Raw genomic sequence first — 11,881 nt, 5'->3', positions numbered from 1 at the left:
GAACAAGACAATTAAAAAAAAAGTAAATTGCCTTTCTTTAGATATTAAATGCCAGTTTCAGTAATTCATTTCTTTATAAAACAACTGTTATAGGAAGAATGGATCCAATTGCAGCAGGTTTGTATTATTTTAAATGAACAAAAATATATAACCCCAACAAAACGGCTAACAAACTTGCACGCGCTGTCTGAAGTTAAAGGACTATAAATAACATAATGAAGAACTAAACTAGACAGATGACAAACTAATCTGTAATTATGAAAACAAATAAACACATATTTAGGAACCAAGGAAATAAAGGACAAACAATAAACATAGAAAACTCAAACTGATCAATCAGGATAAAAGGAAATAGAGGTATTAGAAATAGAAATAGAAATACAACACAAATAGAACACATTTTTCTTATTTGTTTTATTGAAAGCCTTTACCTCAGAATCTCCAGATGACAGTTTGGACTCTTCAGTCCTTCAGAGAGCAGCTTCACTCCTGAATCCTGCAGGTCATTGTTACTCAGGTCCAGCTCTCTCAGGATGTTTGAGTTTGAGGATTGTAAAACTGAAGACAAACTTTCACAAGACTCAGCAGTGAGATTGCATCCACATAGCCTGAGTAAAGAACAAGACAATTAAAAAAAGTAAATTGCCTTTCTTTAGATATTAAATGCCAGTTTCTGTAATTCATTTCTTTATAAAACAACTGTTATAGGAAGAATGGATCCAATTGCAGCAGGTTGGTATTATTTTAAATGAAAAAAAAAAAACAACAAAACGGCTAACAAACTTTCACAGTTGTCTGAAGAAAGACTATAAATAACATAATGAAGAACTAAACTAGACAGATGACAAACTAATCTGTAATTATGAAAACAAATAAACATATATTTAGAAACCAAGGAAATAAAGGACAAACAATAAACATAGAAAACTCAAACTGATAAAACAGGATAAAAGGAAATAGAGTGTATTAGAAATAGAAATAGAAATACAACACAAATAGAACACATTTTTCTTATGTGTTTTATTGAAAGCCTTTACCTCAGAATCTCCAGATGACAGTTTGGACTCTTCAGTCCTTCAGAGAGCAGCTTCACTCCTGAATCCTGCAGCAGGTCATTGTTACTCAGGTCCAGCTCTCTCAGGATGTTTGAGTTTGAGGATTGTAAAACTGAAGATAAACTTTTACAAGACTCAGCAGTGAGATTGCATCCACATAGCCTGAGTAAAGAACAAGACAATTAAAAAAAAGTAAATTGCCTTTCTTTAGATATTAAATGCCAGTTTCTGTAATTAATTTCTTTTATAAAACAACTGTTATAGGGAAGAATGGATCCAACTGCAGCAGGTTTGTATTATTTTAAATGAACAAAAAATATATAACCCCAACAAAACGGCTAACAAACTTGCACCATTGTCTGAAGAAAGGACTATAAATAACATAATGTAGAACTAAACTAGACAGATGACAAACTAATCTGTAATTATGAAAACAAATAAACATATATTTAGAAACCAAGGAAATAAAGGACAAACAATAAACATAGAAAACTCAAACTGATAAAACAGGATAAAAGGAAATAGAGGTATTAGAAATAGAAATAGAAATACAACACAAATAGAACACATTTTTCTTATGTGTTTTATTGGAAAGCAACTTTACCTCAGAATCTCCAGATGACAGTTTGGACTCTTCAGTCCTTCTGAGAGCAGCTTCACTCCAGAATCCTGCAGGTCATTGTTACTCAGGTCCAGCTCTCTCAGGATGTTTGAGTTTGAGGATTGTAAAACTGAAGATAAACTTTTACAAGACTGAGCAGTAAGACTGCATCCACATAGCCTGAGTAAAGAACAAGACAAACAATTAGATTAAATAAAAGTAAATAGCCTTCCTTTAGATTTTAAATGCCAGTTTCAGTAATTCAGTTCTGTATACATAAATAAAAATAAAAACAGTTAAAGGAAGAATGGATCCAACTGCAGCAGGTTTGTATTATTTTAAATTAACAAAAAATAAATAAATAAACCCAACAAAACCTCTCCTTCCCTTGAGTGTGACAGATGCAAATGGGAGGCTAATGTAAATAATTCAGGTGTGACTGGTGAAAAGGGTTTCTGGTCTCCTGGTGAGCGTGCTTGCCCCAATAAAGACCATTTGATAACCATTTGTCTTTGCTCCAAGGATGAGCACGGGGAATGAGCCAGGACTTCGAGTAGGTTTTCTGCATTGTTGGCGTGCTAGGGGTGAGTCAGATCCACGATCAACGGATGGAGCTGGGATCACGCTTTTGAGATCTTGACTTCTGGCCACCAAACTGGCTTAGCATGCTATTACTTAGGGAACGAGCAAAAAAATTACTCTTTTTGAGTCTATCGAGGAGATGGCTGCATTAAGGTAAGTGATCTACGGGGTAGCCTCTGACTAAGACCTGGACTAGCCCAGATGTGTCGTGAGTCTGTTCTGGCCAAACAAGGTCTCTAAGACTCCTAACGAGCGATAAGTCGAAAGTAGAAAGTATTATAGTTAATTAATGATTCAATTCAATCATCACAACTAGAGGGATCAGCAGTAACATTAAAATTAATATAGCCAAAATCACGAAAATTGGAGTCAGATGAAATTATATAATGTCAGAACTGAAACTGGGAAAAAAGATTAATTGATGTAAGTGATTTTGCAGAAGCGCTAGAAAGAGTCTACACACATCCAGCCTTTGACCAGCCACTGGATTCCGGCGGTAGGTGGACCCTTACAAAACTCAAACTGATAAAACAGGATAAAGGAAATAGAGGTAGGTCTGAATAAAATACTATTCTCTGTACAAAATTAAATGTAATTAAAATTATTTTTTATAGACCTGTCATAAAGAATGTATGGTCAAAATTGTACATTTTTCTTTTATGCCAAAAGTCATTAGGATCTTAAGTAAAGTTCATTGTCCATGAAGATATTTTGTCACTTTCTACCATAAATATCAAAACTTAATTTTTAATTCGAAATATGCATTGCTAAGGACTTAACTATAAAAGGTGATTTTCTCTATTTGGATTTTTTGGCCACTTTTTCGTTTGGTCCAGGATCATATATAAGTAAATATAGAGATGGATTGGATAATAATATTAAAAGGACACTGCAAGCTTTTCAATTTGATAAAAAGTTTTGAAAAAAAAATTTTTCTTATTTGTTTCATTGAAAGCCTTTACCTCAGAATCTCTAGATGACAGTTTGGACTCTTCAGTCCTTCAGAGAGCAGCTTCACTCCTGAATCCTGCAGGTCATTGTTACTCAGGTCCAGCTCTCTCAGGATGTTTGAGTTTGAGGATTGTAAAACTGAAAACAAACTTTCACAAGACTGAGCCGTGAGATTGCATCCACATAGCCTGAGTAAAGAACAAGACAAACAATTAGATTAAAAAAAGTAAATAGCCTTCCTTTAGATTTTTAAATGCCAGTTTCAGTAATTCAGTTCTGTATAAATAAAAAATAAAAACAGTTAAAGGAAGAATGGATCCAACTGCAGCAGGTTTGTATTATTTTTAAATTAACAAAAATAAATAAATAAACCCAACAAAACCTCTCCTTCCCTTGAGTGTGACAGATGCAGATGGGAGGCTAATGTTAAATAATTCAGGTCTGGTGAAAGGGTTTCTGGTCTTCTGGTGAGCGTGCCCTAATAAAGACCATTTGATAACCATTTGTCTTTGCTCCAAGGATGAGCACGGGAATGAGCTGGAGAGAGGTTTCACATTTGGGTGCTAAATGTTTGATTCTTTGATCGGTCTGGGTATTTAAAGGAAGAGGGCAAACCACTCAGGAAGTGTTCTTTAAGGAGATCGTATCGCACAACTTCTGTTTGTCTTTATTGCCAGGTACGATGGCCTTTTGAATATTATTTTTATAATTTGTTTTATATGTTTGTTTTAGTTTGCTTTTTTTTTTTGTTTTTACTGCTGATGAGTTCTGTAAATGCTATGAAATTTCATGAATTGGAAAACAGTACTGTCTGTCAAAATAAAAGTAAAGCTTGATTAACTCATAATATTGTCTGAAATAACTTTTCTAGTAGGTTAGTGACTTCTGAGGTTTTCCGCATTGTTGTTGGCGTGCTAGGGTGAGTCAGATCCATGATCAATGGATGGAGCCAGGGCACGCTTTTTGAGATCTTGACTTCTGGCCACCAAACTGGCTTAGCATGCTATTACTTAGGGAACGCATAAAAAAATTACTCTTTTTGAGTCTATTGAGAAAATGGCTGCATTAAGGTAAGTGATCTGGGGTAGCCTCTGACTAAGACCTGGACTAGCCCAGATGTGTCGTGAGTCTGTTCTGGCCAAACAAGGTCTCTAAGCCACCCCAGACTCCTAACGAACGATAAGTCGAGAGTAGGGGAGTATTATAGTTAATTAATGATTCAAATTCAATCATCACAACTAGAGGGATCAGCAGTAACATTAAAATTAATATAGCCAAAATCACGAAAATTGAGTCAGATGAAATTATATAACGTCAGAACTGAAACTGGGGAAAAAAAGATTAATTGATGTAAGTGATTTTGCAGAAGCGCTAGAAAGAGTCTACACACATCCAGCCTTTGAGCAGCCACTGGATTCCGGCCGGTAGGTGGACCCTTACAAAACTCAAACTAATAAAACAGAATAAAAGGAAATAGAGGTAGGTCTGAATAAAATACTATTCTCTGTACAAAATTAAATGTAATTAAAATGATTTTTATAGAACTGTCATATAGACTGTATGGTCAAAATTGTACATTTTTCTTTCATGCCAAAAATCATTAGGATCTTAAGTAAAGACTCATTAGACTAGTTACCACTCTTTATTTGCTTTAGTTAGACTCTAAATGCCTATATTCATGTCTATGAGTGTATCTCTACTTTGATATCTCCTAGAAGGTTCTTTCTTGGTATCAAAATGATTCTCTCGTTTTCCTCAAATGATGATTTACCTCATAGAATCATGAAGTGCATCACACCAGTTTTCTTTCAGACGGATACTCTACAGATTCAACTCTTGATTCCAACCTTCTGGTAGTTACCTTCAAATAACTTTGTCATCACACTATGGACTTTCCTTCAAGAGGAACCAGAGTAAAATCTGCAGCTCACACCTAAAAAAGTTCTTTTGCAGCAACAAAAACTAATGCAAGTAACTCTTATAACTAGTTGGATGCGTGTTTTTAAGTTTGAGCCAATTTTAAGGTGAATTTTGATTCTTTGAGGATTCTCACTAGGTTGTGGTTAATTGATGGGTAATATTGCCATTTTTGGCTCCCCTCTCTCTCTCTTCCTTACTTTCATTTCTCCTATTTATATGTGTTTTGTTTAAGTTGTTGTCTGTTATCTATAGCCTAATTTATTAAATCCCTTATATTCACAATCAACTGTCTCTGGGTGCTGCTCACAATTTGAAGTCACTGAATGTTGACCCTTGCTACATGCTAAATTACTGCTAGCACTGCAGAGTAGGAAGACTATTCTTCCTTGCCCTGGAAAATAACCTTTGCTAGAACTGATAAATAATTATATTGTCTGGTCGGACAAACGGATGAAATAATTGGAACGTTCTTCTACAATTAATTCTAAGATTGAATCAAAATATTTATTATTAATTATACCAAGCTATAATTAATTATAAATATTCCCCTTTTTGAGCTAATTCATTACATATGTAGAGCCCTAAACAAATGTTTGAAGGTTGTTAAATTCATTGTTTGTTTAAAAGAGGGATAAAAAGACATTTGTTTGGCTACAATATGTTTTATGCTGATTTGTTTTTTTTTGTTTGTTTTATATATGTTCCTTTAAGATTTCTCTAAAAGAGTGTAAACAGTATGTAATACAGAGAACTAAAACAAGGACTTTAATTTTGTTGTATTTTCTGCTAATATTATCTTGTCCTATGAGAACGAAGGATTTTGACCTCCAAGTTCAAGGGGCGGGAAAAAGAAGAACGTGGGTGCGTGCTACAGCGGGTTTTTGATTGAGAGTCAGAGAAACGTGGTGTAAAGAGAAAAGTGTGTGCGTGAAAGAAGCTCATTGCATTACATTAATAGACATTTTCAGTGACGGTCTAAGTGTAGAAACGTTTCTGTGAATATATTAAGTGAAGACGCATCACACATCACGCATGCTGCTCGCGCCAAGAAAGTTTGCGCAGGCCGCATATACACCCCAGCTCTCGCGTGAGTTCTGCTGCGCCAGAGCAGCACAGAGTCGTCTTTCAGGAGACTGAGAGATCGTCGAGTCAGAAGTCGCGAGGTGGAGGAGGATCTTCGTGGAGTTCGTTTGGCATGTTAGGGAGAAGTTCATCGGTTCGCGCAACATCATCGAGGATGTCGTCATGGAGGCTGTCGTTTCATCTCATCGTTCATCAAGGGTCATGATTATTATTCCATGAGTGAAATCTAGTTCCTGGATTCATGAGTAACGTGTTGCAGTTGTTTCATCACAAGAGCTCCAACTAGCGCTGGCATAGCGGTGAACTGAAAATCCCAGCTGGGTAATATTGAGTTTTACAGGAATTTTGGTTATTTTTATATTTTATTTTTGTGTTTTCTAAATATTGTTGAAACTGTGTGAATTGAATGACTTGCTCACTCATGTGATTAAACAAAAGCTCTGAGAGAAAAATGAATTCCACATTTATTAATCATCTTTAAGTGTGTGTTAAGTGTTTCTCAAGTTTAAAAAAGTTATACAGAGTTATAGTTATCATCTGACATTTCATACTGATATCTGAGACCGGGAGTGGTATTTGAATGTTTATTTCTTGAGGTAATTTGTAGAATCACTATTCACAGAGTAATTTAGATGTAACTCTCACCTAGACTTTTTTTGTTTAATTTGATTTAAAATTTTCCTAGTCATTATCTGAGCCGTACAGCGGAGAGGGCTACACATAGTTTTTGATTCGTAATAAGCATTGCTAAGAACATTTATAAAACTATAAGGTGATTTTCTTTTTTGATTTAGATTTTTTTGAACCTAAGATTTGCAGATATTTTTGTCTCTTGAGAGACTCTTGGGAAGTCTCTCTTGAAATATTTGTCATCCTAATAAACCATCAAAAATAAACATATGAATGCTTTATTCAGCTTTAAGATTATGTATTAATCTTCATTTTGTTTTCCTTTTGGTCCAGGATCACATACTGTATAAGTAAATATAGAGCCAGACTAGATCATTACATTAAAACGACATTGCAAGCTTTTCAATTTGATAAATACATTTTTCTTATTTGTTTTATTGAAAGCCTTTACCTCAGAATCTCAGATGACAGTTTGGACTCTTCAGTCCTTTAGAGAGCAGCTTCACTCCTGAATCCTGCAGGTCTCATTGTTACTCAGGTCCAGCTCTCTCAGGATGTTTGAGTTTGAGGATTGTAAAACTGAAGACAAACGTCCACAAGACTGAGAGTGAGATTGCATCCACATAGCCTGTGTAAAAGACAAGACAAACAATTAGATTGAAAAAAACGTACTGAATGGAGTAGTCGTGTTTTAGTGAAGCTGCTCTATATATTTTATATTTTTCGTTCACTACTGTGATTACTCTGGGTTTCACTTGTATCTTTACATAACTTTTGATTAGTAAAGAACTATACAATGACAAAACCTAAGACCAGAAAAGGTGAACCATTGAATGATCCTCCTGCTCAGTCACCGCTGGAGATGGAAGAACAGGCCGCTTCAGTCTCTGAGTCTGGTTTCCGAGTCTGAATCTAGCAGTATTCTTTTGACATTAAAGAATATGAGCAAAACGATGACCGACCGATTAGTTTTTGTGGAAGCATCTTTGGTGTCCACTCAGGCATCTTTTTTGAGGCTCTGGGATAGAATCAATTGAGGTTGTAAATGCTACTGCAGATTTTGACCCGTCTCTCTCTCACATTGAGCAGAGTGTGTGAAAATACAATCAGAGAATGAAGCTCTTTGTCATAAAACAATTTATGGATTCATCACTTTCCAAAGAAGAAAAATACTTCAACTGGTTCTTCAACAGTTTCCTTTTCACTACAAGGACAGACCAATACACATCTTTCCAGATCTTCCGGCTGAAATCAGTGATGTTCAGGAAGCATCTCCGAGTGCCTGTGTAAGGATCATCTACCCAGAGAAACTACACTTCACCCATGGCACTACTGACAAGGTGTTTTCCTCAAGACCTTGAGACACTCACTGCAAGTGCTGTCTTAAATATAACTCATATACAGTATATGCAGGCTGGACATGCACTGGTACGTGACTCCTACTCAGCAGTCGCTTAGACTGGAAGCATTAGATTTGACTATTTTTTGTTGTTTTATGATATGTGATTCGCATGTGATTGGAGAAGGCTTCACTGGTCTTTTATCTTAAGCTGTAGTTTACTGTTCAGATGGTCTGCAATTCCTCAGTGAATCTTGGGGTGTGTATTCTCACTTTGTTTGGGAAAGTGGGCGCTATCTGTAATGTTATGTACTTACAAGAGACACATATTAGGTCTACTAAAGAGAAGATGCTCAAATGCAGCTGGGTTTGGTCATATTTACCAGTCTACATTCTCAGTAAGGCTAGAAAGAGTTGCAATCTTAATCCGTTAAACAGTTCCTTTTAGACATGTTTCACTCTGAGTGATTCAGTCGTTACAGCTTAGTAACTGGCTACATTTATTTATTTCATGTTAATGTATATTATATATGTATATATGAGACCTATTTACTGTACATTCACTTCTCAGTGTATATGGTCAGAACTTCTGTGACCTTACCCTTCTTTCTTAAAATATTTCATTTACTGTCTTGATTTCTCTGATTCACATGTGATTGTAGGTGGTGATTTTAATCATGTACTTGATCATTGTTTAGGACAGGCTCAGCCCAAATAATCCAGATACCTTCCCTCTCCTGTAGTTTTAAATAACCTAAAAGTCCTCCATGAACCTGGTTGATATGTTTAGAGAATGACACATCCCACTAGTAGAGACTATTCTTTTTTCACTAAGACACAAGTCTTTCTGTAGAATAGACTAGCTGCTAGTTTCCAAACTTATATCAAATGCTGATTACCTCAAAAGTATCCACAACATCTTATTTTCTGATCACTGAAGGAGAAGTCATTTTATTACATTTGTGGAATACGTCAAGGATGTCCATCGTCTTATTTGTGATAGTAGCCATTGAGCCTCTTGCAATCATTGTTAGAAATCATTCACCTATCAAGCCTGTAAGTCTAGGGAAATCTTTACATCTCCTTATACACAGATTTATATTGTTCTTTTCTGTCAGATACCCAAACAGTCTTAGATCTTATAGATCTTATAAAATCATTTTCTATGGTCTCTGGATATATAAATAATTATGTCTTTAGGTGCTGATCTTAGAGTTATTCTGCCAAAAACCCAAATAAATTAAGTAGTTTTTCTTAATAAATTGGAAGATTTGAAGACAAATATAAATGGAGGGATACTTCCTCTTTCTATGATAGGCTCTATAAACAAGTCTTTTTTTAAACATTAGCTTCATTAACTCTCCCTTTTATCTCCCAGGTTTTAAAGCTCAAGTAGAATATCCATAAGATACATTTACAGAAGTCAAGAGGAGTAAAGGTGGACTAGGGCTGCCATGTTTCTTACACACTATACTGGGCAGGAAATGCCAGGGCCACTTGTCTACTGGCAGGCAGGAGGATTATAAAGTTGAAATCACTGAAGTACACCCCCTCAGGATGCTTATTGAAAAACAGAAATTAAAAATAGGTTACTTTGCCATTATCACTTGCAGATTGATAAGACTTATTATTTTATTGTTTTAAACTGTTTGAAAATATGGCATAAAATTAAGAAAAGGCTGCAAATTACACAAGCATTGTTATTTTTGCATGCATTTCCCTTCTATCTCTGACATTCACCACCTGATAGACATGAGTGGTGTATCACCCTGGGTGAATTTATATATTAGCAAACATTTGTCTCATTTTCTTCAACTAAAAGAGAAGTTTCTCTAGAAACAACATACTTCTTTCCACTGCAGATTTCAGATTAAATTATGTATTGCCACCCAGCCAGCAGAGGAGTCTCTGGCCTGAAGTACTAGCTGAGGCTCACCCTCTACTTCTTACTGCCTTCATTTCCTGTTTGGAGGCCTTTACAACCAGAGGGCTCCTCCAAGAATACGATGTAAGTATTGCCAGTATTACTTGCCTTACCGAGCGCTTCTTTATCTCTGTCTCTAGCTAATCTTGTGTAAGGATCATTTGCCTGTTTACCTGTTTTACGACCTTAGACCTTCTGTATTGTTTACTCGATTGATTGATGTACTGGATCTGACCTTCTGCCTACCTTCACGCGCAGGATTACTATCTCTAGCTCCTAAAATACAACTACAGCAAATGGATCCAAACACAGACTCCAAGGCCTCGTTACAGCAGTATTTCATTTTGAATCATCTTCCGGAAGAAAGAAGGATTTATAAGCTATTGTTGGGCTCCTACAATTCCTAGACATCAAATTAACTCAGCTTAAAAATACATCAGCTTTATTCAAAATTAGAACTGCCCAGAATTTTTCTGCCATTTCTCCTATTTGTAACACGATGTAAATCTGCAGAAGACTTTCTTGACATGTCTCAATACTTTTGGGATTTTTAGTGTGATATATTTAAGTGGTTCTCTGACATGTGTATGTGTATATATATATATATATATATATATATATATATATTTTATGTATTATATATATTTTATACTTTATTTTATTGTCAGCTATATATTGTTATTTTGATGTATATTTTTATTTATTAATATTTATTTTACATTCTACATTTTAAATACATTTCTTTTCTTTTTCTCTGGTACAGTCTTGAGAATGTACCAGAATAACATTTCACTACAAGCTGTACTTCTACAAATTGTAAGGGATAAATAAAATTCTGAATCTTGAATGGTTGTGTCATTTATACTTGGTCCTGATGTCTGATGTTTTTATTACTATTTTTATTATTACTAATATGTATTTTTTATTATTATGAAACCAAATGTGTAATTTAGTATTTAGGAACAAAGTGAAATAGAGGGACAGGAAATAAAATACAGGAAATTCAATATATCATAGATTAAATAATATCATAGTCTAGTTGTATACTTTATCTTCACTTTCAGAAATGTAATTACACATTTTACCATTGGGAGTGTCTGCTTAGATTCCCCTTTCATTCTTTTTGTACATTTTAATCCCAGATAATGTGTTGCAGACGTTTCATCACCATTGGTGTAAAAGAGTTCATGAGATAATTTTAAATAAGGCCAGATCTTCATCACGGCTGACAAACACAAGGTTATCCTCCAGTTTCTCAGCATCTTCCAGAGTAGACATGGTGGAACTGCTGTTCTGGAAAGATCTACATGAGAGTACCTTGGCACAATGGGTACAGACATGCTTTCTCAAACTTAGTGAATGAAGAAAGCTGGTGAACAAGCTGGAGTTATTAAGCCAAAAGGAGGTTAACTACTAACCACAAACTCCCTAGAGCCTTGGTTTTCTTTGTACTACAAACTAATAGCTCTTCCAGCTTGAGAGGAAAACCAGGGATGATTCTGTAGATTTTGACGTTATTTGTAGTGCATCACAAATATTCTGATAGAAATGCAAATAAGAAATGAAATGTTGGTTTTTAAGATTTTTACAATTATGTGGAGATGATGCATAGTTGTCAATCTTTAGAATGGATGAGTTACTTGGTAAACATAATTTGCATTAGTTACTAATGCATGCTCTAAAATTGCTAAATATCTACTGCTTCCAGTTGAAATGCAAAAAGACAGATTAAAATAAAATAAATATTGAGTACTTAAAAAATAAAAAGTATATATTTACTATTAAAGAGTTACATG

The 11,881-nt window shown here is 35.0% G+C and overlaps 1 protein-coding gene across 1 annotated transcript in view; it reads right to left on the bottom strand.

Annotated features, from left to right (window-relative positions):
- Window positions 1-323: 323 nt before the first annotated feature.
- Window positions 324-11,881, bottom strand: part of LOC122342386 (ribonuclease inhibitor-like) — a 28,763-nt gene continuing 17,205 nt past the window's right edge. Inside the window, exons 4-7 of the mRNA XM_043236158.1 lie at window positions 1,660-1,836; window positions 1,038-1,217; window positions 460-608; window positions 324-328 (exon numbers count right to left, since the gene is read on the bottom strand). Of these exons, the coding sequence (XP_043092093.1) occupies window positions 324-328; window positions 460-608; window positions 1,038-1,217; window positions 1,660-1,836 (511 nt within the window). The remainder of the gene's footprint in view (window positions 329-459; window positions 609-1,037; window positions 1,218-1,659; window positions 1,837-11,881) is intronic.

The sequence above is a fragment of the Puntigrus tetrazona genome, chromosome 4, assembly GCF_018831695.1.
Source record: "Puntigrus tetrazona isolate hp1 chromosome 4, ASM1883169v1, whole genome shotgun sequence".
Classification (NCBI taxonomy): Eukaryota; Metazoa; Chordata; class Actinopteri; order Cypriniformes; family Cyprinidae; genus Puntigrus; species Puntigrus tetrazona.
This window is presented reverse-complemented; position numbering and strand designations above follow the sequence as displayed.